Genomic DNA, 26935 nt, shown 5'->3' with positions numbered 1-26935 from the left:
TCCCTATCAAATGAATTAGACTGCCAATGAAATCTGAATGAAAACTAGGTTAATGGCTATGAAAAATGTAAATTTTTTAAGATGAACTACTGAATTTATCTATCTCTCTAACAGCTATTGTAGTAATTGGTAATTAATATTAAAAATATTTACTTAATGTATACATAGCATTTTTGCCAACCCCTGAAACACTAACAAAAATTAATATAGTAATGGGAGTCTTTGTAATATCTACAGTCACTGTTACAACTGTTGTAAGTTGAGATAAATAGCACTATAGTAGCCCTAGGCCTTTTGACCATTCTCCCCCCCCCCCCCCCCCATAGAATTTTTTTTGTTCCTACAGCCCCTGACTCCAGCTTACAGCTGGCTCCAGAGTCAAGACAAACTCCCTCTCCTCCTGCTTCTCGAACCCCTGTTTCAGCTCCAGAGCTTCTGAATAGCAGCAAAATAGCTCTGGAGCCATTATTAGTTTTTAATTAAAAATATGGTTTTTAGGTTTAGCGACCATTATTAAATGTTGTATATTTGATACGATTGTATAACTATTGTTATCTGAATATAAATATTAATATAATTTTTCATTTCACATCCAAATTTTAAACTCGCAGTAAGAGTTGCGTAGCTACAGAAGCTCCAAGCTCTGGAGTTTTGCTCCATTCTCATTTAGGGCCTATTTATTAACATACAGCGTTAAGGCTGATCTTCTATTTATGCTTATTGAAGCCATAGAAAATCAATCATCAATGAAATTAATTTAACACTGTTGAAGCTGAGTGATACTCTGCTGTCTGGCGATACTCTCTGGGATAAATGAAGCTTACCTTATCTTACCAATTTGCTAGGGCAGTGTCCGGGAATAGACAGCTCACGTATGCGCAGTGGAATTGAGAGCCCAGAAAACAGGGGGGAAAAAGGTATTCCTTAAAATAATCCCAATGATTTTATTTAAATAATAAAAAAAAATTAATTGAATTTCTCATGCTACCATCCATCTTTTTTAAAATAGGCTTTCAAGGAAGCTTTCACTGGAGAGACCCTTAGATAGGCATTCTCCCTATCTCCTGCAAAAAGTGATGTGCACTCCCTTCCTTCTCCTCCGTATATTCTGCGTAAGCTCCCTGCTCTGTGCACTGGAGGTCACGTGACACAGAAGTCAGCCATTCCCTCTCGAGAGCAGTCAGCGGGTAGTGGGGAGGGGTACAGTTGCAGGCTCGGAGAGCTGCCTGTTGCCCATCACCTCTGTAATCAGAGTTTTATTTTATTTTTTGCTGCTTTGCGTTACAACACGGCCCACTGCATTGGATACAGTTGTATTCAGAGAGTATGTCTACTTACACCTATATTAATTGAGGTATGCAGCCAGTTTTCACCACATTGGTGGCTTTAAACAAAAGTTTACTATGGTCATAAACTATATGGTGCGCAGCTAAAATACTTCAGACCACCTCCATTTCACCTGCACCTCTAAGAGTCCACTCACCTCTCAGAAGATGGGAGGATTTTTGCAGAGCCAATCCGTCTGCACTTTTTTCTCTCCAGACATGATAGATGTTTTCCATGCTTTTCTGTATGGAGAAGGCTTTTAGATGTCTAAATTGTGCCTTAGTTGCATATAAGCTTCAAACAATGATGTGCAAAACATTCTATTTATTTTTTATCATTAAGAATGTTTTTTGTGATTTTGCTAGGTTCAGGAAGAGAAATTCTGTGGTGGAGTCTTTATCTAATCTAGTGTCAAAACATACAGGGGAACAACTATCTGAAGGTAATGATTCAATTAAATGTCTTTATTGATTTAAAAAATAAAAAAAAGGGTAAATTTCCACAATTTCCTTGCTTTATTCTAATGATTAAACTTGTTATTCTTCCACAAAAAAAATAGTAGTTTTAGCTTAAAAGACTGTAAGAGGCAGGTCCGTTGCAACCCCCTTGCTGCTTCTGCTGCCTACACTAATTCGGAAAAGTAGGTGAAACTCATTTTTGCGGAAATCTATTAATAGTACCCTCCTGCATTTCCTGGCGTCTGAAAGTGGAAGTACTAGGTAGCGAGCATTGCCTGCAATGAGGGAGGAGCAGAGATGTAGTAAAGGTTGAGTCCAGGACAACCACTGGTGCAGCTGTTTTGAGATTATATGGGCTAGATCCACAATGACGAGGGAGACGCAGGTTGCATCTGTCCTATACAGAACTGCCTGGGTTTTTTTTGGTTTTTTTTCCCCCTCAAAATTGTACTTTTTAGTCTCAGTTCAATGTTTTTGACCTCTCCCCTTCTCTCCTAATAGGCACCAGCCCTGCACTGGAAGCCAGAAATTATTTTAATAAAGGAACCTCACATATTCCCCGTTTTAGGGATAATCAGCCTAGGCTGCCTAGTTCTGGGGCTACTAGGTAAATTAAAAGTGGAATAGATGGTTCACTGTGTTTTTGTATTTTTATATAAAAAAGGTTTTTTTTTGTCTTTATAAGCATGGTTGGTCCTGCATTAGTTGGGAAACCTAATATTGAAGACCCACTAATCATTTTATTGAGACAGGACCAATGCTGCCAAGTAAAACAAATGCAAGAATAATAAAAATAAACACCCAAAACCAGGACACCTTGTCATCCCTTACAAAACCAGCCCCAGAGCTTAAGCAGCCTGAGATGGTTATCACTATAATGGGAACCAGCATTGTGGTTTCGACCTGTTACAATGATTAGCTCCAGGCTTGGCACCGTCTCTAATAGATGGGGGGTAGTAGCTCCTATATGTTACCAGTCCTTGTGTAATGAATTAATGTGACCCCCCCCCCCACCCACCCCCGCCCCCCAGGGTTGCAAAAATGCCATCCCTGCGGACTCTTGCTCAATACTAGAAAAGAGGTCTCTTATGCCCCTGTCCACTAAATCCTAAAATGAGGTTGACAGAAACACACCAGTATCTTCATGCCTCTTGTTCAAAGAGCCTTTCTAGAAAATAAATTCTGCTCTTGATTGACAGTCTAGCACAGACTCCCCAAGACCAAGGGGAAAAATAATTACAAAAAACAAGACTAGCACCGGCCATTAGGGTAGAAGGGGGTGGGGCTGCAAATGAGAGGGCCTGCACCTCTATTGTAAATAGCCCAATTAGCCCCGGTGCAGGGACTCTGGCTATGATGGTAAAGGGTCCATTACTTGTATCTGTCACATCCATGTTCCTGGTTTCATAAATAACGGCAAATAACTTAATGACTTTACAATCACTGATTGAAAGAGATGTTGCACCCTCTCAGGTCCCTGTATATTATGCAGACCTTGTTATAAACCCAATAAAAACATTTTGTTTTAGGATTTTATTAGTTGAAATAAGGAGAAGCATATCTAGCTAGAATAACATAGCAACATCATGAGGAGTCTCGATCAGTGATAATACCAAAAAGGAGGGCTGTGTTTATTTAGCTGTTGTATATGCACAAATCAGAACAGTAATCTTAAAAAGAAAAATGTATCCATCCCTCTTCAAATGATCCTCTGGCTGCAGTGCTCAGAAACTAATTTCAGCTAATGTGTTTGTGTGTTTGGTAGCAGATGTTGGATCACATGTTCTTCACATTTTCTGACCCTGTCCTTTGCTGCTCTCCATTTGTTTCTCAGAGGAAATGCACGCTGAGATCTGCTATGCAGAGTGCCTCCTGCAGAAGGCTGCCTTGACGTTTGTGCAGGTAAAGAACAAATGTTAGTCTTCTCTGAATGGACCTAGTCCATTCTTCAGTAAGCACAAGATGGGAAGAATTTGCATCTGTGAAATATATATTTTGGGGTTTTTTTCTGAAAGAATTCCTGCCACACATTTATAGCAATACTGAGCAGAACTGTTATGACTAAAAATAATTTAAAAATCCTAGCATTTAGAATATGTAAAAAATGTATAATTTTGAAATAACGGCCATTAAGCAAAATTACGTTTTTACACTACATTAATATTACAGTGCACACACTAGTTAATTTTAAAATGGTTAAGCATGGACTATCTTTATAGGCCATGTATTTTTGTATTATATGCATTGTGATAACTTTTCTTTGGTAGGATTGCTGGTTATTATCTTTTAATATGATATGTTAATCTGTACTGTTATAATGTACTAGCACTAGGCAGATTTAGAAATGGATTCTGGAATACACAGGATAACCAGTTTCTGTGTCTGATGAATGAGGTCAATGTGTGTTCATGGTTCCTAGTTCAGAAAGTGTCCTTTGTTTGTCTGACATGAAGGAAATAGTATCAGGTATCTATCTGTATCTTGCTGGCAAGGATTCTCCCTGTTTTGTAATAGGGCCGTCAGACAGTGGTGCTCTGAACTATGACACTAATTACTTACTGTACACGTGTATTATTTAAAGATAATGAGATCATGGAGGTTGTCGGACTAGGTGAGTAACGGAATGAATTACTTTGAATAGCCACCAGGTTCAGAATATTGGACATGCCATTATGTTCTATGACCGTACTGTCTCAATGTGGCTGATACAAATTGCAGAAATTATAGTGTTTTATTTCTTGCAGTTAAATATGTTCTGTATATGTAGATCCCTTTTTTAAAATGAATTGTATTTATGAAAAATGAAGGTTTGTTGACAAAAGATCCTACATTAGGTGTTTGGCCTATAATAATTGTAGAAACGGCCTTCATGTTTTTATGTTGGTGAAAAATAATGCAATGGGTTTATTTGCAGGATGAAAACCTGATCAACTTTATCAAAGGTGGGCTCAAAATCAGGACAAGTTACCAAATCTACAAGTATGTATGTTTTGCAAAAAGTAAATTTATTTTTCTCCTTTTCTATTCTCCAAAACTAACTATTGTTGCTCAAACCATGTGTCTTGTTTAGTATATTAACATCAGTTACTTTTTTTGTTTTTGTTGGCAATAGGGAATGCCACCAAGTTCTATTAGGGATGACCCAAGATGACAAGAACTCAAGTGACAATCACAACCAGTTTGAAGGAGGTGTTAAACTAGGCATTGGAGCCTTCAATCTGGTAAGGATAAATAGATCCCTAAATAAGACCCTGCGTTATACAAGATTATCTTGCCTGTTTCAGCCATAGGAAATCTTATATTGGACAATATTTACAATTAATGGTTGTGGGTTCAGCTGAGTGGCGCTCAACTCCCTGGTGATACTGGCTTTGTATGTGGAAGCTTTGCCGAAGGCCACCAGTGATTGCTGTTACCAGCCATAGTCTGGGGGCTTTGATAAATAGGAAAAAAAAAATCACCAGTTCTGGCAAAAACATGAATTTTTGTTGAATATAGTGATTTGCCTATTGACCAATACACCCCTTAGTCTATAATATTTCCTTTGCAAAACTTGTTCATTGCCTAATAATTTTCTGCTCTCTATAACCATGGTGCTGTTCAACATGTTCTGGGACTGTTGGTATATCAAATAGCTTTGCATGTTGGTGATCAGCACTAGATGGGTCCTACAATTACCCACTTGATGGAATAATTATTCTAAAGATAAATTTAAAATGTTATTAACTTTGTTAAAAACTAGTAAAATGTACCAATATGTATAGTTGCAGCATACATCATATTGTCTTTCTACACTGGGCAATTCTGCTGCCACTGCATAACCCTTGCAGTATGATTTCTCCACATGCAATCTTAACCTTAAACCCCAAAACATTGATAAAGTGTACTTGCAATAACATCGCTAACTACATAGCATGCTGTTGAATCATTGTAAATAATGAAGTTTTAGTGAGAACTGCAGTTTATACTAGATGTCATATGGAAGCTAATTACTAGTCCTTTAACACTGCAAATATGTGTTTAATTTAATTTATAATATTCGCTTGGTGTGGCTCAGCAGAACTGTGTCCAACCATGGGTTTAAACCTGGAAGGGTGATGTCTCTTTTAATGGTCTCTAAATTCTTCTACTCTAACAATGAGGTATTTATGGGTAGATATCCAGAGGTGTAGCTACAGATGAGTGCCCAAAACGTATTTATGGCAACGGTCGTAAAAGCTAAAAACCTCTTGGAACCTTTCTTCAAGGTTACATTAAGGTTCTCAATAATATCCAAAAACACACCTATCACAATATTTGTGGTTCTGTGATACATCAGGACATCTCAACTGGGTGACAAGACTGAGCAGCTGGGATAAGTTTGAATGAAGGGAAATAAGGACACAGGAAATATTCTCTCAAATATCATACTTAGAAGAGTCATTCCTGGTATGTACAGTATATGAAGGGAAACTTTTATGACCTGTTGTGTAGAGGTAAACTCATATTTCACAAGAAACTATTGTATTCTATCTCTGTATGTAATTTTGTTTTTTTTAATCTTAAGCATTGTAGATTTATTTTCTATATTAGATTACACTTAATAAGTTCAGGTCTTTGTGTTTGTACAAATTCACATGTCAGACTTGGCTTGGTATTCGAACACTACATAGCTAAAACAGAGGAGAGATCATTTGGTTTATGATAACTCTGATTAAAGCAAGATGTGAGAGATTCGTCTAGATAAAGGGAGAACTGAAAGCTTCTTGACTGAGTGTTAGCTCCTCCCATTTAACCTTGGTGGTGGCATAAATAGTAAGCTAATTTAATGTGTGGGGATGGAAAGGGGGTGTTAATAAAAATCCAACTGGTCTGTTTAAATATGATTAACTGTTTTTCACATACGATTTAGCACTCACCTTGGCCTCTTGACACGTGACACTAGAGATAAGAGGTTCAGATTTGGTATAATCCAACACACTTAATCTGATGCTTGACTCTGATACGAAAAGTTTGAGTAGGAATTGCCCATGCTCCAATGATCTGAAAGTGAGGCAAAATTACTTTGTCATGTGGTCAGACCTTATGAGATTTAGTTGCTGCTAGACGGGATACCCTCTTTGTGGGAGTTGTAGCCAATCTATGCATTATGTTTGACCACTTCTGGGAGTTATATTTGTGCTTTCGATCTGAGATATGCAGTGAACATCGTCGAGCAGTAGAGCAATACCACAGGCTGCAGCAGGTTCTAAAGGGGCGGGCTTCTTTTGGGTCTGCACTTGCACGTTAATACCCTTGGTCCTCCTCTAAGGACAAAGACCACAAATGAAAGATACATGTGACTCTAAATCAAGCCCTGATTTAGAGTCGTCTACCATACTTCTATGTACCACCCACTCTAGAGCAATTTTGACCACAACAATAACAGCAGCAGTGCCCTGGTCCTAACAACACTCGGTGACCAGTATGCTGCACAACATTAACCTCTAACACTAGGCGTAGTGTACTAGCCTAACTGAAATGGCCCAATTCCAAACAGCCAATCAAAATAGCAGCAGACCAGACTGGAGCGGTCTCTCAATGACAGGGCTAACGTCCTACCTGATGCCAGGCTTAATGCCTAATTTGCCCCCACAGGCCTAGTGGCTGAAATTATATTGGTCACAGGCTATGCCTGAGCCTGCTGTGTCCCACAGGCTTCTAAGCCTGAATAATAAATGCACCCAAAGACAGGGAATAAGGGCCCTACAATGAACTAGCAGGTCCAGCGCCCTTGTGCCCAGTAAATGCTACACAGGTCTTGTGCCCAAAAGTGTCAGAAAACAGAGTGCAAGCCTGTAAGAGGTTCTGGCTTGCCCCAGAGTCTTCTATCTTGAGCTCTGCACCACTGCTTCACTGCAAGTATTCTAACTTGATCTCATTGACTTGTCTAATGAACTCCTCTCAGGTCTCTCTCCGCCGTCTGACTTACTGTGCCACACGCAACGGCTGTAAATAAGCTGTGGTGAGGGCAATGGCGTGGAGAACACAGACTGGCTCGACACCAGAATTCAATTGACAGGAGGTGAGCCCTGATTGGCTCGTTGTCCTGTCAACTGATTGGCCGACAGCGAATCTGTTCAAATTCGCTATCAATCAATGCCTGGGGAGGCTGTAAGGAAGAACACAGACTTGCCTGTGCTGGCTTGCTGGTCTGGTAAGTTAATTCTTCTTTTCTTCAACCTCTACACGGGCTCTGCTACAGGGGAAGACTCTGGAACACTAAGTTGAGTAACTGTTGCAAAGTCCTTTCCCATCTGTTTTTCCCCATTATATTCCACTTAAAGTGTTAGTGGCATAGTTATTATAATCCTACATTTATCTACATTAATTTTCATCTGCAATTTCACAACCCAGTTGGCCATTTGTTATCAAAAAATTTTCTGCAATATATTTCACAATATCTTCAAAATAATATATCGACAACTGAAGTCAGGCTCTCAGGTCTAGAATTTATTTCCTGGTTCCGATTTTCCTTTTAAAGAAAGACACTGAACCAATTGTGACAAATTTTAAGAAATGGTGATTTATTAATGACTGAACTTGGTTCCTACATCCTCCAATATTAGCCAACTTAGCATATTTATTGCAGAGTGTCTAATTGGGAAATACCTTTTCCTCTACTCTTTATTTTAACTCTACCCCTTATTCTAATTGTAGCCCAGCTACAGAGACGGAACTAGCAAGCTGTGGGCAGGAGGGAACCCGAGCCCACAGCTTGTGAGTTCCCTGTGCAGTGGGCCCATTATCGCCATGGGCCCCGGTGCACCGCACCTGTTGCACCAATTGTAGTTCTGCCACTGCCCACCTACCTACCTCAGGATCCTGCTCTCCCATGACTCTGTCCCTTTCAACACAGGCCACCACCATTGCCTGGTTAGTGAGCAGCAAACCCTTCTCACATCTTTCTCCCATCTTGCATGTATTCTCTCTCCTGAACAATTTTTCCAGAAGTGCATACATAGCACAAGATGTACACTCGGTAGCATTACCGATCATGGAACACAAGCAGACTGTAAATTCATTACACTAAATCGAGATACTTTCTCTAAAATTAAAACTATTACTATTACTCAGCACTAACTTAGGTTTCTGGTCCGCGGTAATGCGCCGAAAATGGGCTGCAAAGGTGTACCGCAATAACGTGGCTTTTTCGTGTGTACCCTATAGGGTTGCGAAGGAAAATCTGTGTTATTGTGGTATCGTATTACCGTCAATACTGCGCACTTTTCACGATAATGCGCATTACTATGGACCGAAAATCTAATTGTTAATACTCTCTACTGTTGCAACAGTTCGGGGAGTATTCAGAGTGTTGTTAGAGATCTTATAAACTACTTACAACTATAAGGGAATGTTTTAAAATAGAAACCACAACATTTTATAGAAACCTACCACAAAGAAATAAAAATGTAAACGTACTTTGCTGTGTTACTTCCTTGTTTTGAACGATGTCCTTGTGTTAACCTATGCGTGATTGAGAACAAGTTTGCTTCTCAGACAGTCTCCAGGAAAATTTAAAAAAACCTTGTACAGCTCAGAAATCCTTGCTGATCTTGTACTTAAGATGTTGCCTCATTTAGAAGAGGAAAGGTTTTTTTCTATGCAAACCATGTTTCCTGTGTACAAGTTTGAGATTCCCTGCAAAACGAATGGTGAATTTGTGAAATATGGTAGAGCCTCCTAAAGTACAATTTTTGTACAGATACCAGGCAACAAAGGGGTTAATGGGTCTAATTAGCAGTGGACCACAATTTTGCTTTTTTGCTGTATATGTTTTGTGATCTCTCACCACCACAGATAACAACTGCCTTTTTTGTTTCTGCAGATGCTTTCTCTCTTACCGTCAAAGATTCTCAGGCTGCTGGAATTCATTGGATTTTCCGGAAACAGGGTAACCGATTTCATATTTGTTTACTACATTGCAGAACCATACATAGGAAACTAGAACATAATGGATGTATTTTATTAGCCCATTATAGTTCATCCATAAATACTGTGGCCTTAGCTACAAGGTAGGGGAATATTTATAAAAGCCTTAGCCAGGGGTGTTCTCCACCCCCCTTCTAGACTGTGTGAGGAAACACTTGTACACCGACATCTCTCCCTCATCGCTATAATCATGGGCACTCACACCAGGAGCAACTGTGGTGTATTAAATCCTGAGAGGATTAGGTACAGGAGAGGGAGAGTACTTCCAATCTGTACTCTTCTCACGCCCATCGGTCAAAGCACGGTATTGACAGCAGTAAGGCTTGTGGTTTGAAACTGTTACCCTGCACCATTGCAGAGTGGGCTAGTGACTAGTGCCTGGGGAAGTCTCTCATGCCCCTAGAATGTTGCTACCTGAGACAAGGTTCTCGTGTTATGGGAGGAACAGCTCTGACCATATTGCAGGAAGCCGTATATAAACAGCATAGTTTTCATGAAGCATAATTACATGATCCTTATTTATACTTGGTCCAACCTGGCATAGGAAAGCTGTTCAGACATAGCCATTTATTTGGACCCATGGTACTAAGTCACCTCATTTAGTTTCAAGGATAACCTTGAAACAAAAAGTGAATGCTAATGCAAAATGCATTAGCATTCACAGTAATATAAAATGAAAACCCATATTTATAATTGTTTCCATCAAGGCTAAATAAGGTTAGAGATTGTGCTACTGTAAGTCTTTATGAATGAACATAAAGAGAATGCCCTATAATTCTGAATGCCACATATGCACACGTGCAGATGCTATGCATGGCTCTACTAAATAAGTGAATGTAGAAATATTTCTATTCTATTGCTGTCCTCTAAGCCGTGCTTTTCCATAGTTACATGGTAAATACCAGCCTGGTAACAGTTCTTTACTGTGTGTGACAGGAAGTGGGCCTTTTCCAGCTGCAAGAAGGAGCTTCTGGAGCTAGTTTGAGAGCCATCTTGTGTGCCCTCACCCTCCTTTTTTATCATACTTACATCTCGCTGATACTTGGTAAGTGCAAGACTACATGCCAACACTGGGATGACCACCAAGCCACTTCTTTTGGGTTATATGCACATAACTGAACATTGGGCTTTAAAATTATTATTATTATTATTATTACTACTTTTCTGCTCCTAAACCTAAATTCTTGATACATCTTCTACATTTTAAATTAGATTAATGTTAATCTTGTACAATAGATGAAATAGTAGTACTAAACAAAGCACCTGGAACTGTAGTATAAAACCTATAAAGGGATGTATTGCGGACTGCTGCATTGAGAGAAGTTTAAAATGGGAGGGGTGCTTGGTGCCACAGACGACAACCAGTCGTATGCCGACCTCCTATGATACTGAACATTCCGCCCTCATTATAAATGAGGGAGGAATGTAATCCGCATTAGATGAGGGGGAGGGGGGGTACAAGGGTTTGTTTTACTATAAACATTGCATGAAAACGTATATCTTTGTACTAATAGCAGTGTCAGACTGAGTAAATCCATTTATCAAGGATCCACTGTACAGTTGAAAATTATATTTTATACAGCACACATATTGTATATAATAAAGACACATCTACAACATGGAGTTATTTAATTATTTTGTGATGTTCGAGGGCGGTAAAGTTTCCCTTTTCTTGTATTAAACATGATATGCGCCCCCTTCCCGCTATCTGCTGTTGTTTTTCTGCAATGTCAACTCTCCTTCAGTTATTGATTATTGGACATCAAATAAATCGGTAAAGAATATATCATTAAAATGATTTTAACTCCAACCAACTTTTTTTGTGTAGCTACAAAATATTGCTGGTTGTTTGAAGGGAACAATTGCTTTAAAACATCTATATTAGCATAGCATAGGTTCCCCACAATCCTTCTCATAAACTGACCAGAGCTGCTATTGGCTATCTTCGGATCTTTCATATGCTCATAAAGTTAATCATGACTATGCAATTCTATTTCTAGGTACTGGAGAAGGTAATCTACAAGAAGCAGATGCACTTATTGAACCCTACCTCGAGAAATTTCCAAATGTAGGTGGTCTTTTAATGTACTTGGATACATTTGGATATTGTATATAAATAAAATAAACTTTTTTTCATGTGAATACTTCCCTCTTCTCAGGGCGCTCTAATTCTGTTCTATGCCGCTCGGATAGATGTACTTAAAGGAAACTTTGAACAGGTAATACTTCTGTCATTCAACCAACATTACAGTGTGTTTTGCCCCTACAACATTGTCAAAATATACAAGATAGTAACTGCTAATTTTCTTAACTGATTTTAGCAAGTAAAGAGCAGATTTCATAATTAGAACATCTATAGCAAAGCAACCAAATGATAACTCTGGGTTCAAAGCTGAGCTGGGATTTTCACTCTTCACAACCCAAAGGTTTATCAGGCTATGGGTTTGCAACTTTGCCCTTTTTGAAGACTAAATAATTGCCCCCCTCCCTGAAGAAGTCCAGAAATGCTGCCACCCATATGTTTTGGAACACTAGTCTTGGCAGTAAAGGTATGATTGTGTATTACATACCTCCCAACATTTGAGTACCTGGCATCAGGAGGGGCATGGCCATGTTATGAAAGGGGCATGACCACTCCCAGAGGGCTGGCTAGCACTGTGAAGCACTAGGCTGCCCCTCAGAAATCACACTTCTTCTCCAAACACTGCAGCACGGCACCAGTTATGCAGAGTAGCTGCGAACAGAAGACCCGTTCCCACCCACAGGACATACATGTTCCCGGGGTGGGACAGAGCCCTAAAATCATGATTGTCCAATGAAATCGGGACAGTTGGGAGATATGTTAGTATGATACCATTTCCTACACAACATATACAGGTAGACTTTAGTGGACATAATTAATCCTATTATCCCTACCTACTAATAGCTTTTATAGATGCAAAAAATGAAGTGATGACCAGATCTTTCCTATTTTCAATCTGTCCTCTTATTTATTGTGCAGGCGCAGGCAACCTTCCAGCAATGCATTGTTGCTCAGCAAGAATGGAAGCAGATTCACCACCTCTGTTACTGGGAGATGATGTGGTGCTATTCTTTTCAGCAAGACTGGCTGCAGGCATACCGCTACGCTGACCTGCTGTGCAAGGAAAGCAAGTGGTCAAAGGTATGTAAGCTTGTTCTGTATCTTATTGCACAGATGATTTTGTTTTATTGCATACGTGTACTTTCACTATTCAGGGATCTGTACTTTAATCAAAGATTAGAGAGAGGGCAGTTTAACTTTTGTTTTTTCTTTTTCTTTTTTTACTTCATTACCACATTTACCACATTTCCTGTGTGCAGTTTACACCCTCTGCTTTCTTTTATACTGCCTTTCAACATTCTTTTCCAATATAATGCACTGGATATACCTGCATGACCCCTGTCGATATGTTCTTGTTAACAATGTTTCAAATGACACTGACATGTTTATTTGTATGGGAGCTAAAACTGAACTTACACAAGCAGAACTGGTACTTCTATACCCATCTAATGTCCCAGAAAGCTCTGTCAATAATTATAACATCACTACTACAACATGCTCATTACCTAGAGAACACCGTTATCCCAGGACCTGTTGTTAAACAACTCTTGTCTCACATATATGTAAGAATTCTCTGGAGCTACAACTCATTTTTAGCTTATCCCATGACTCTCACCCAGTCTCGCAACCCTTATGCTTTTCAGAAAAGCTTGTTCCTACTCCTCTTCGTTTCCTGTCTTCTACATCATCAAAGATTTTTATAACTAGCAAATTTTCAGTCAGCCTGCAGCTCCACAGTTCATGCCTTGTTTTGTCTCTCTATGGTCTTTTTTTAATTTGTTTGGAATATAACTATTTTATGGACAGAACATTGTTAATGCTTTGTTTGTGGTTTGTAAAATGTTTAGACCACAAATAAAATTGCTAAGTATATTCATGTACAGGGAGCCACAAAAAGCACAGACAGTCGGATATTAACTATAATGTTGTAGGTTTGTTTGTGGTATGGTGTTTAATATATATGGCCTGATACATGTCCGAACGCAACTTGCACTTAAGTTGTGTTTTTAAAAAGAACACTGAACTTCGTTCTGACCATATTCATATCCAAGCATATCCCAAAATAAGTTTCGATTTTGAATCTTGGTGGCATGTACTTCCTAAACAGTGCTTGCCTTACATAGCCACACAGAACAGACTACAGTATACGCACATGTGTATGTACAATAGATGGTTACATCAGAACATGTAAAACTTTTATTTGATCATGAAATAAAATAACAACTCTTAATAGTATAATCCTTTATAAATATTTTCAAATAATATACAATTTGTTTACATTAATATAAATATGCTTTCAAAGTGTACTGTCCATAGTTTCTTGGTTGCATGCACATGTGCTGTGAGAGCTACTGGCCCGAATACATGTAATTTTTAATTCAAAGACTATACTGTGTCAGTCAGTCATCACTATCAGTCAGTATTTACACCTGCCCTGTAGTGGGTGCAAAAGCTACGGATGGAAACAAGCGTACTTGCAACACAGATCATGAAACATCTGTCTCGTCACGCCTTTAATGTATATGACCTACATTAGTCCGTCCCTTCTCTTCCCCCGATCCGCCTCTTAAGGCGTAGGGAGTCATTTCATTTGCGTTCAGACATGAATTACGTGGGAAATTCAGATTTTGTAGAACAGTTCTGAAAATGTTGGTCTACCAACATCTATAGCTCCATATTGGATTTTTTTTTTAGATTTAAAGGAAGCCTTACTGACTTTGACGTATGTGTAAGTTGTGAGAATTTTTCTTTTTGTTTTTGTTTTGTTTTTGTTTTTTACAAGGTTGGGAACGGGGATGACAAGTGATCAGTTATATTTGTATTATTATAAAGCGTGTGCCTCTAATATCAGTCCTTTTTTTTTTTTTTTTCACACCTATTATTATACAGTACATCAATGAATTGTGAGTAATTAGCAAAAGACAAATCCAAATGATAGTTTTTGTTTTATAATATGTTGCAAAAATTAGAATTTGTTTTGCTGTGAATGTTAATAAAGAGTATCTTGTAGTGCATAGAACAATAAAACTGACTTTTTTGTGTGCCATAGAAGATACATGGTTTATAGAATACTGTACATTCAACTGAGATGTTGTCATTATTGTGGGTAGTGAGTGCACAACTGGTTACGTAACACCTACATTTATAGTCCCTTTGCAAGATAAACTGGTTTGAATTTCATTGCACCAAAACCACCAAAGTCAATAATGCTGACCAGTAATTCTTGTGAATCACTGCCACTTTCAGAACAAGTCAGTTGCTATAACGATATGTCTTTTGATATAACTTTGTAGGAGCTGTCCCTTCTAAAACTTTCAGCAATCAGAGCTACATATCTTTCAAATTGTTATTACACCAGAGTGTACTGAAATTAGTTCTCTCCTAAACACACATCCTTCAAATGACAAAGGATGCACTGTACATTTACTATGATTTATACGTTTGCTGTGCATTTATATGAAATAAATTGGCTATGGCAGACCACCAAAACCAGTACACTGTGGTTCTGTTGACGAATTGATCTACTAAAATGTCACGCAGAAAAAAAAAATTGCTGCAAACGAGCTACATCTCTTCCTGGTTGTTTAACTGTGTTTTGTAAACTTTATTTTAAAATAGTTTACGTGTTTTGTTGTTACAACTTGTTTTGTTTAAAATACTAAAATATAAAGGAAAGTAAAAATAAGTTCTGGGTTTTCTGATTGTTGTAGGAAATAAAAATTCTCTTGTACTGTTTAAGAATCTATATTTCTGATTTTAGGCAACCTATGTATTCCAAAAAGCAGCAATTCTCAGCATGCTTCCAGAGGACGCTGTGAAAACCACAGGAGAAGATATAGTTGCATTATTCAGGTGAGAGTTGGTTTCTTTATGTCTTGGCATCTTTTTGGAAATACGATGATCTATACATTTTTTATTCTGCAACAAAGTTTGCTTTTAATAGAACTGGTCTCGGCCATCAAATTATTCACAGTCCAGTCATCCTTCGTACGTAATGCTGAAACCGTATATCAGAAATATCATGGCACATTGTCAGACAAAAATAAATGGTAGAAATCAATAATCATTTTTCAGATGCAGAGCCAAGGACATTGTAGTCTGGCAACTATAATATGTCAGATGTAATTGTTAGGCTGTACTTCGATCGGAGTAAAAGGTTTTGTTATGTAAGAACAGTGTTAAAAAAAAATAAAAAAAAATACAATTACAGTCACCAAGTAGGGTTCAGTATTTAGTTTCTAGAAATTTTGATTGGAGAAATATTTTCTACAAATTGTTCATATTCAATTTTGATTTGAGATAGTTTTATACTGATACTGTAGAACTCCTCCTTGCTCTACACTACACTGTTCATATCGGAGTTCCGATCTCTGGCTGACAGCTGTTTCGGTTCTCACCCTACACGGAACTTGAATTGCGTTTCAAAGTTCAGTCCTGTACAGGAAACAGCACCATTAGCCAATTAACTGAAGCTGCTGTAAGGATAAAGCTTTAACTTATGAGTATCTACTATATAAATGCCTAGTGGCGTGTGTGAAAAAAAAAAAAAACCAAGCTGCAGCGCCACCTGCTGGGAAGAGTTATACACTGACCTATATATTTCTTGAAGGAGAAGTGACAGTTGGGAGTGGTTGGTGGTTGCCGGGGGTGACAGTGGGGCGTTTTTAACACCTTAAGTAGCTTGATGAAGGATGTGGCGATGAAGATGAAGGATGAGGTGATGGAAAAAAATGATGAGGTGGTGACATGTGGACAAAACCATGTTAAAAATCGGCGCTTGCGTCGGGAAGTAACGCTCTTCCCCTGAGGAGGCCTGGGATAGACCCAAATGCATGACAAGAACCTTTTTAACACCTTAAGTAGCTTGATTTGACTAGAATGCATGAGTATCATGCACGGGTTAACTTGTAGTTTATAAATGGCACTAGATCTTGTTCTGCTTTATTAGAATTGGACATTCTTTCCATTTTACATGTCTTTTCAGCACTGACCAGATCCATTCAGAGGGCTTGATTTATCAAGGGACGTAAATGGTGATTTTCTGCATATCATCCACAAAATCACTCTGTATGCCCAAAACTAGACCATACACCACAGCTTGCAGCCACGTTCCATTCATATTTGAACGCCATGGACACTTATTACAGCCTAAAATTTCAGGGAGGGAACTGGGTGGGGAAGGGGAGTTTCCCTGTAGTCAGTGGCCGGGCCGGACTGGGACTAATAATCAGCCCTGGCATTTAAAGCATGCAGGCCCACCTCTGTTCCAGATGATGATGATGATGATGATGATATTAATAATAATGACAGTACTTTTTGGAAAGCTTATTGTATCTTAATAAAAGAATCTATGAAAACATGCTGCTGTGAAACGGAAGTATGCTTGAGGAACAGCCCCCTTACACCTTCTGTGGCTCTCCAGTTTATGTGGAATAACAGTCCCAGCATGCCCCACAATAGATTGGAAGGTATTCAGAGACATCTAGTTCCATAGCAGCTGGATAGCTACAGAGTGTTGGGGTATGTTACTATAGTCCTCTGTGGATTAGCTGGTTGCTGTCTGTTACCCGCCCTGTGCTGACCTTTTCCTGGTATTGCCACCATGGTGACTATGGGAAAGAAGGTTGTTATATGGTGTCTTGTGAGATACAAATGTATTACGCACAGCTTGACTCTCTATTTGCAGCATAGTATCCGACAATTGTATGTACAGGACCACCAAGAGAGATTTGGGGCCCGGGTGCTGTGAACTTTTGAGGCCCTCACCCATAAATGCGTAGGAAACAAACTGTGCAAAAAGTGCATGACTACATTGTGTTGGGGACGTGATCAACATGCGGCGTTGATACATACATTATAATAAAACATTACATTTAATATGCCCTCCCCAGCCATCATGCCAACCCCAACCTCAGGCACATTATGACACCCCAAGCCCACTGTGCTCATCTATGCTTTTGGTGCTGCTGACATCCATCTGGGTGGGAATTTCCTGTAATGTGAACAGGGAAGCTCTTAGTCTCACAACATTTCTTGTGAGACTTAGAGCGCTTCGGCTTGCTCTGCAGGCTGTGTCAGGTCTGGTGGGGGGGCTTTGCTGGCAAATTTTGACCCGGGGAGCAAGACTCGTCGACTCAGCAGCCTATTTCAAAGGGGAAAAAAAGCAGGTGACCCAGCCCATGGTAGCCCACTATGGGACCGACCCAGCCTGCCCCTATTATGTAACATGGTTATCACTTTAGAGAAATGTTAGATAAATACACAGGCAATACTGTATGCACTACTGTTAGGTGCAGCAGTTCTGCCTTCACGAGCAGTACAATGTGAAGCAGGATATACCTTCCAACTATCCTTCCAGTTGGACCAAATCCTGACTAAGCGAGACAGTCACCCAAATTCTTGACTGCTCTATCAGATTCAGGAGAGTTGGCAGACTGTTCTGCTCTCTCCTACCTGTTCTTGTCACTTTCACCACCCGTGGCTGCTGGTCTTTAGTTGCTGCTTGTTTGGATCATGGAATGTTGTGGGCCCTATTTGGAAGAAAATGAGTTTATTAAATTCGGAAAACTCCAACCACTCCTGGCATTAAATTAATAGCACCAACGTTTAATAATTAGGCCTTCCTCCAGCCCCAGAATTAAAATAGTATTCACATTTGACAAATATATCCATTGCCCTCCAAAAAGCCCCAACATTAAATTAATAGGTTTATTTATTATATATATCGAAATACTATTTCCCTCCCTTCAAACGTACCCAACAATAAATTTAAATATCATTTACATTTAATAAATATAATCATTTCCCACAACCACTAAATAATTCATATTCACATTTACAGCACTGGGGTCATGAGTTATCTGTGTGGAGTTTGTATGTTCTCCCCGTGTTTGCGTGGGTTTCCTCCGGGTGCTCCGGTTCCCTCCCACACTCCAAAAACATACTGGTAGGTTAATTGGCTGCTATTAAATTGCCCTTAGTCTCTTTCGGTCTGTGTTTGTGTGTGTGTTTGTGTGTGTGTTTGTGTGTGTGTTTGTGTGTGTTTGTGTGTGTGTGTGTGTGTGTGTGTGTTGGGGGATTTAGACTGTAAGCTCCAATGAGGCAGGGACTGATGTGAGCGAGTTCTCTATACAGCGCTGCGGAATTAGTGGAGCTATATAAATAGATGATGATGATGAAACTCACACCCATATTCAATTACTAGCCCCAAACCACCCCAGCATTAAATTAAAGGTCCAATCACCCCTTCCTAAATTGATAGGCCCCTCCAGTAAATTAAATTGCCCCATCACCTCACAAATAAAATAGCACCCATTAAATAATTAGCCCCGACCTATACTCCGCCATTAAAGTAATAGCCTACCTCCCATATTATATTAAGACCTCCCCCTTTCCTCACGTCTGAGTGCGTGCCCTCCATTGATATTAAGTGCCCCCAAATCATATTATGCCATACAATAAGGCCCCTAAATCGTATTATGCCATACAATAGGGCCCCCAAATCGTATTATGTCACACAATAGGGACCCCAAATTGTATTAAGCCACAAAGTAGGGCCCCAAAATTGTGTTATGCCACACAGTAGGGCCCCCATATTATATTATGCCACACAGTAGAAAATATATGAACATACTTGATTATGGCGTCTAACTTATGTTAGGAGGGAACCGCAGCTGTCAGCCTTTAGAAATGTCGCACCAATCGATACCCGATTCACGTGCGTTTTAAAACAAATCTGGCCCAGAGAGATTTTAAGAGCCCTTCTGGCGCGCACAGCCACTTTGAGGCGATATGTGGCTGGATCACTTATAAATAAATTATTGTATAAATATATTTAAATTATTAGTGGGCAGCACGGTGGCTAAGTGGTTAGCACTTCTGCCTCACAGCACTGAGGTCATGAGTTCGATTCCCGACCATGGCTTTATCTGTGTGGAGTTTGTATGTTCTCCCCGTGTTTGCGTGGGTTTCCTCCAGGTGCTCCGGTTTCCTCCCACACTCCAAAAAACATACTAGTAGGTTAATTGGCTGCTATCAAAATTGGCCCTAGACTCTCTCTCTGTCGTCTGTGTGTGTGTATGTTAGGGAATTTAGACTGTAAGCTCCAATCAGGCAGGGACTGATGTGAATGAGTTCTCTGTACAGCGCTGCGGAATCAGTGGCGCTATATAAATAAATGGTGATGATGATGATGATGATTAGTGCAGTGTGCCAATTTATATCATTTCAAATGTACTGATTTTGATACTGTTATATTTGTGTATTGGGAATGTACTGTAGCTATGGTAGAGGAAATGAGTTTGTCACTTCTGAGATGAAAATAATTAACTTAAATTAGGATTTCCTTTCCTCCTTTCTTACACAAACGCCTGCTTTGGCCTGAAGGCCCGGCAGGGGGTTGTTACCTGTTAGCATGTCTTTCAAGCGAGACAGGAAACCTCCGAACCATATAGTCAGCAAATTTGAGGAAATCAGGTTTGTGTGAAAGTTAAACTTTGCTAGATGCAAGATTAGATTATATCCTGATGTTAAATTATCTAATATGATATGAGACGTTTCGGTGCCTGGATGGATCAGGGTTCTGGGCTGTCCTCTGACAACGTGTGTAAATCTGTATAACAGGAGGACTGTTTGACCATGTAATGTATTATTATACCATCTGTAACTTCTGGAAAGATCGCTAGTACAACGAACTGGTGTGTGTAACTGTCCTTTTTAGGACTTCCTGAGCTAATAAACATCACTGCTTAAGGAACCTGCTTTAACACCTATTTACCTGCTGTAATTCCTGTGACCTACAGATTAGACCCAATCAAATCTGCCACTAGCCTGCAGCTCTGGCAAGTGTGATAGGCCAGGGGGAACCATCCACAGCAACACAGCAACTCTGAACTGAAGGCAAGAGATCAGGTGTACCAGCAAGGGATTACACTAGCATCAAGAGTTACAAAGAAGGACGCGGTTCTAGGTGCTGCTAAGGAGTCTAGTGGTGGCAGAGCATAAGGCCCCTCCTACTGCATTTAGAGGGCACATTTGGGATAAAGAAAAGGGGACGGTGGCAAGGCAAGCCCAGCCGGTCCCCAGCAATACAACAGACAGAGAGACATAGGAGGTCCATCCTGTCACACGATATTGACTCTTCCACCAATATGCCAGTGTTCCCTCTTGTCCACTCTCCTAGTTGAAACTCAAAAGAGAATCTATTTAAAGGACTCCTCTGTTATGCCCATGCTCTCCAGGCAGGACAGGGTGGGTGGTTGGCTTAACTTATGAATAAAAAAAAAAGAATAGATTTGCTTTTTAGGTGACAATGGTATGAAAGTATAAGGGATTCTTTGTCTTCTTCACTGAACAGAAAGCACTTGTATTGTTGCTGACAAAAGAAACATGTGTAATTATGTCTCCATGATTTGTTATTGTGGCTTTGAGTGGCCTATATGAATGGCTTCTTATTTTCAGAGTGTTCTCTCTCTATTCTTTTTTTTTTTTTTTTTTTTTTTATAGGCAAGTAGAAGGTTTGAAACAAAGAATTGCTGGGAAGTCAATCCCAACAGAAAAATTTGCTGTTAGGAAGTCTCGAAGATATGCAGCTGCTAACCCTGTCAAACTGACTCTGCCACTTTTGGTAAGAGTTATACTGTACATGACATATGTTCACTTGTGTGAATTAAGTGGTAACTTGTTCCATTGTATGGCTATTTTATCTGTCAAACAGTAGGCAAAATAATTTAAATTTTCCTGACAGCATGCTAATTCCAGAGGCCCTGAGAAGGAAATCGGGCTAAGGATACTCGCTCCAGTCATTCAAGCCACCCTATCAGCAGAAACCATTGTGCTATTGCACAGACTTATCTGCCCCTGCATTTCATTGCTGCGTTTGTGTTACAATCTAGGGCTGGCTGGGCTGGGGACAAAGGGGCATCTGCCCATATTGGGCTACCTTGGGGTGGGTCACTTGGCTATCTTCATTTTTTGTTTCCATATAAAATGTTCCTAGTAGGCTGCTGAACTGAGTCAGCCAGCCCCTGTTCACATGCTATAAACTAATGCTAAAACTGACTTAGAATGAAAATGCCATAATTGAAGAATTATTTTTATGTCCTGGGTTTCCACGCAGTGCTTTATTTTGTCACTGGGAATCTTCAACCCAGATACCTTATTTCCCTATAATTCAAACCTACTAATGCACTTATAGATTATCAGAGTCTGTTGGACTAAACCGCTACACTTTTTTTTAATGTAGACTGGGAAACTCTAATGGTGGTTAGTGTATTTGAAAGTGTGCAATAATAATTAGCAAACACTAAGACATTTGCCACCTTGATTGTCTAACTTGCACAAGATTGCTTCAAACAAATTGCTGATTTGTTGGTATGAGTGCCTGCAGTTTTATACTTGCTTTGTTTTATCCATACTTGCCTACTTTTGAAGGCAGCTGTCCGGGAGGGGGTCCGTTGAGGGGGTGTGGCCACTCGTGGTGCACCGTTATGCTCTGCCCGCTGTCAATCTTAGGCAATTTTGCCCAATCGCAGCAGGGGGCGGGGCCACAATGTCACATTTAGCCCTGCCCTCAACTACGGAGACAGCTGGATCCGGGATTTTTGCCTGCTCTCTCGGGAGTCTGGGAGAACTCCCAAAAATTCGGGAGTCTCCCGGACATTCCTGGAGAGTAGGCAACTATGGTTTTATCATTATTCCCCACCTAGTGCTGCCTCTTGGTCAGGGATTTGTGCCTCCCACCAGGTGCATGGGTAAAGGCCCGGAGTGCTCTCAGTAGTTGCCCTGGTTGCTTCTCCCTTAATATACAGGGAATTACATCCAGGACTCTGAGATTTCATAGTGTTTGTTTCTCAATCTTCTTATGTTATAGGAAATGATGTATGTATGGAATGGCTTCACAATAGCTGGGAGAAGGTCTGACCTCACAGAAAGTCTGCTGGTTACGATTGAAAAAGCTGAAACTGCTTTGCAAAATGAAAAAAGTAAGTGTAAAGGGTCGTGTTATATTGAAATAACCTAAAGCAGTAGATTTACTCTTGCTGATTGTACACATACACATTTTTCTGTGACGCTTGTCAGTCTCAAGTGTAATTTTGCTCTTAAAATGGAAATAAGTGGCCTGTGCATGTGTATAACTGTGTTTATCATGGATACATAGCCTATTGAGAGAGAGAGAGATGAATTAAATCATTTATATTGACCCTTTCAGGAATCTTACTTGTCTTCTTCTCTAACTGCCATTGTTGGATCACAAATTTGCATTTCTGTGGTTTAGCAGTTCTCTGAGTTCACCTTTAAGTGTATTCTTATTTTACTATAAAAAAAGGTGAATGGATAATGGAAGCTGCATTGATATTATGTACCCACTTCCATAGCCATAGGCTGTACTGCCGTTGGGGTCCTGTCGGTGTAATAAATATATATTGTGTGTGTATATAATGTAATGTTATCTTCTTAATTATGAGACTAGTGGCCAGTTCATTGTGTCACATGTATTGACTGCCACCTTTTTTTTTTTCCCCCCCCCTCTTAATTTTCAGATCCAACTGAATATTTTGGAGATGACCAGTGCCTTGTCCAGTTGCTGAAAGGTCTTTGTTTAAAACATCTGGGTAGATTATTGCAGGCTGAGCTTTGTTTCAATCAAGTAATACAGAGGTATGGCGAGTTACGAAGTGCACTTCCAACATTTTATTTTTATACAACATCTACATTCTGAATTGTCACTGTATAAAGTATAGCATTGGTTCCCAAAAGTTTTGGTGTTCACACCACTAATGTTATGCCTTCCTTATGATAATAAATTATTTTTGTGTTTGACCACCGATATTAAAATATAAACTGTAATCTTTGACAAATGGGAGCACTCTCGTGCTCTCCCACAGTGTCTATTTATGTACGGCAAATGTCTTTTCAAATGACTATTACACTCTTTTGTCTGACATTTCAGCGAAAAGAGGCTTAAATATGACCACTATTTACTCCCGTTTACCTACTATGAGCTGGGACTTCTATACAAAGATCAAGGTTATACAGATAAAGCTATACGGTTCATTGAAACTGCAAAGTAAGTACTATTTTACATACTTTATCCTCTATATGTTTGCCATTAGAAGTAGTAAATGGAGATCTGTCAATATATTTGATTGCAATGGCTAGAAACTTAGCCATTTATATGAAGTTCTATACAAGCCATCTTCAGAACTGTGGGGTAAGGAGGCCTGGGCACTGGGACAGTGCACACACTGGGGGCACTCTAGATGGCTCCTTCTCTCTCAGAAGTGCCCCCTTACATTGCACCCACACTCACTACTTACATTTGCAGGTGGAAAGGTTGAGGCGGCATTCTCTTCTCCAAGGACTGGAAGTGTGGCGCTTAGCTGTAACTTCATAGCCAAGCACCACACTCCCAGTGTAACATTGATATGGAGGAGTAGTAGCCAGTAGTTTAACGTGTAAGAAACTGCTTGGCTGCTTTTTCTCCACTTCAGATTTCAGTGGCCGGTACTCTGTGTGGGTGCATTAAAAACACTGGATGGTTGACATTATGCCGCCTAATGCCTGCACTGTTAAAATATCTGACTAATTCAATCATTCACAAAGAAGAGTTTGATTTGCAAATGGACAACAGGGAAATACCTACATAGCTCTCCACGATCATCATCCTGATTTAGGCTACCAACATCTCAAGTCCCTGTACAAAACATTATGTTATGAGCTCACCTACACGAATGCATAAAGCAATCGATATCACAAACTGACACCTTGCTGCTGTTTTAAGGTTCTTCTGGAAACAGAGTGGATTATTGTGTTTCCAAATCAATAAATACAGAGCCAAAAAATCTGAACTTTACATTTTATTTCTGTAAGACTTATGACCAGACATAGTTTAAAATGGGACAAATTAAGCCACACCGACTGTATAAAACATTTGGATGCGGCCATTCCTATTTGGACCATGCCCTTTTTGAGTACTAAAAAGCAAATTGTTGGTAAGTGTGGTTATTACTAGAAGTGCAGTTTGTCATTGATTCACGTCTGTGACAGGAGGGCATCTTGCTAATAATTTTTTTTCGGTCATTTACAGAAGCAATTATAAAGATTACTCCATGGAATCCAGGTTGCACTTCCGGATTCACGCAGCTCTCAGCAACCTTAAAGGCTCACCACCGACAACCCCTTAGTGACCAAGTAACACTGGACTATTTTTGTAAATGAGCGTTTCAGCTGCTGGAACTTCAGAACAGAATCATGCCATCTGAAGAGGTGGAGATTAAACTAGTTGAATTATAAATTAATTGACTGTTATCCTGTGTGATTTGACCTGTTGTCCGATGTAGCTATTATTTTCTATGGTAATTGTACTATAAAAAAAAAAAATATATATATATATATATACATATTCTACATTCTATACTTTAAAGAAAGCAATTCAGGAAAAACTTATATTTTGCTCCATGAAAGAAAAGATGTGTCCCTTTTTGACTTGAATGAAAATAATTTAAAAACCACAGTAAAGTCTATTACAAACAATATGCCTCTTGCCTGTGTGTTTCTTATATTTAATTGCCATATTCAAATGTTTGCTACTAGATTGTACTTGACAATGTGGAAATATTATGAAGTATGAATTTCAATAAAGTTGCATGTTTTCTAAATGAGCATGGCCAGTGCCCGATTAAGCACTCTGGGGCCTTGGCAAGATACTAATTTGGGCTCCATGGAAGGGGCCCAAAACTAAAAGAAAAACTAAAACAAACAAAACCTAAAAATGGGTAGGAGTAATTCAGGTCCCACTGGCCCCTGAGCTGGAGTTGTGGTTGCCTATTGGATGATGCGGCTCTGAATGGCTACATTTGATCTAAACTTTGCTTCCATGTTGGCAGATATAGGTTTCCACTTTAGAAGATCTGACTTAAGAAGGGCAGTAGTCAAAAATCTGGGGAAAGCATATTGGGGGACATTTCTAAAAATGTACGGTTTATTTGGGTTTCTTTGTTTTTGTTTCTTTTAATAATTCCTTATTCGCTACCTCTACGGATTTCACAAATGTACACCTTTTCTTTGCTATACTTCAATTCAACGTGTGCCACATAATAAAATGAAGATTTTCATTGACAAAAACATGAATGCCCTGAGTGACCGGATCATTTGATTGTTTTGTTGAAATAGAGTTGTTTTAAGCCTATTAGTAATACACTGGAGTTGACTCTAGACTTAAACTAGGTTCAAAATGTAAATCTGTTTAAACATCTTGTCCCTAACATAAATTAAAACTAGCATTATAAATACAGAGAAAATACTTTAAGCGGAACTGAACATAGAAATCACCAGTTTTACAATCTGCAGCAAGTGCTGGCTGACTGGAGACTGCCATGACTATATCTGCAGCATATGTGAAGAGCTAAAGAAATGCCTGTAATAATGAAACTAGGTTCCTATTCTCTTAAAAACAAAAATGATTAATATATTCCACAGCAGAAATATTTAACACATTTTACGTGTTATCAGAGTTAGAAATGTGTTTTGGGCAGGGATAGCTTTTACTGTGAGTCATCAACATCAAAGTAATTCATGGAAACATGATTTCTCTGGATTCAATGTTAGTTCAATATTGTTAGAACTTGGAAAAACTCAGCCTTTTCTTTTTTTTTTTTATTATTAATGGGTTAGGCCTAACACTAGCTTATCTGTTTAAGCTTTTGCTATGTGCACTCTATAGTGTAGTATGTATAGCACTTGCCTTTCCTGAAACTCCAGCCATCTGTGGTAGGCTAGCTACAATGTTAAGGTCGTCCCCCTTCACAGTGTCATCTTGTTGGCATCACTGGATTTGAATAGAGGTGCACAGAGACCTATTTGTGCTACTCTGTTCAAGCCAACAGGTTAGTCAACAAATTGGCCCTTCACTATGTGACAGAGAGTTTACTGCAATATTTTTGTGCGTCAGCTGTAGTATTTTCCGGAGAGATAAGTGCTTGAGATATAGCAAATGCTTATATGTAGTATAGTAGTTTTGTACACTTAAATTCTAAAAATACAAAAGCCCTAAAAAAAACAAACCCACAAAAGTTGAATTTGCTCTTATTATATATATTTATTTTTATTTTTTTTAACT

The 26935-nt window shown here is 39.3% G+C and overlaps 1 protein-coding gene across 2 annotated transcripts in view; it reads left to right on the top strand.

Moving 5' to 3' along the window:
* Nucleotides 1–25352, top strand: part of TTC39B (tetratricopeptide repeat domain 39B) — a 75155-nt gene extending 49803 nt beyond the window's left edge. For both annotated transcript variants that reach the window (XM_075209844.1, XM_075209848.1), the window contains 15 exons: nt 1692–1768; nt 3619–3686; nt 4699–4763; nt 4897–5005; nt 9631–9696; nt 10671–10779; nt 11735–11802; nt 11894–11953; nt 12736–12897; nt 15578–15669; nt 21322–21442; nt 22688–22799; nt 23358–23475; nt 23768–23884; nt 24905–25352. In XM_075209844.1, coding sequence (XP_075065945.1) covers nt 1692–1768; nt 3619–3686; nt 4699–4763; nt 4897–5005; nt 9631–9696; nt 10671–10779; nt 11735–11802; nt 11894–11953; nt 12736–12897; nt 15578–15669; nt 21322–21442; nt 22688–22799; nt 23358–23475; nt 23768–23884; nt 24905–25001 — 1441 coding nt within the window. In that variant the 3' untranslated portion in view covers nt 25002–25352. The remainder of the gene's footprint in view (nt 1–1691; nt 1769–3618; nt 3687–4698; nt 4764–4896; nt 5006–9630; nt 9697–10670; nt 10780–11734; nt 11803–11893; nt 11954–12735; nt 12898–15577; nt 15670–21321; nt 21443–22687; nt 22800–23357; nt 23476–23767; nt 23885–24904) is intronic.
* Nucleotides 25353–26935: the final 1583 nt, after the last annotated feature.

Source organism: Mixophyes fleayi, chromosome 1 (assembly GCF_038048845.1).
Source record: "Mixophyes fleayi isolate aMixFle1 chromosome 1, aMixFle1.hap1, whole genome shotgun sequence".
In the NCBI taxonomy this organism is placed as follows: Eukaryota; Metazoa; Chordata; class Amphibia; order Anura; family Limnodynastidae; genus Mixophyes; species Mixophyes fleayi.
This window is presented reverse-complemented; position numbering and strand designations above follow the sequence as displayed.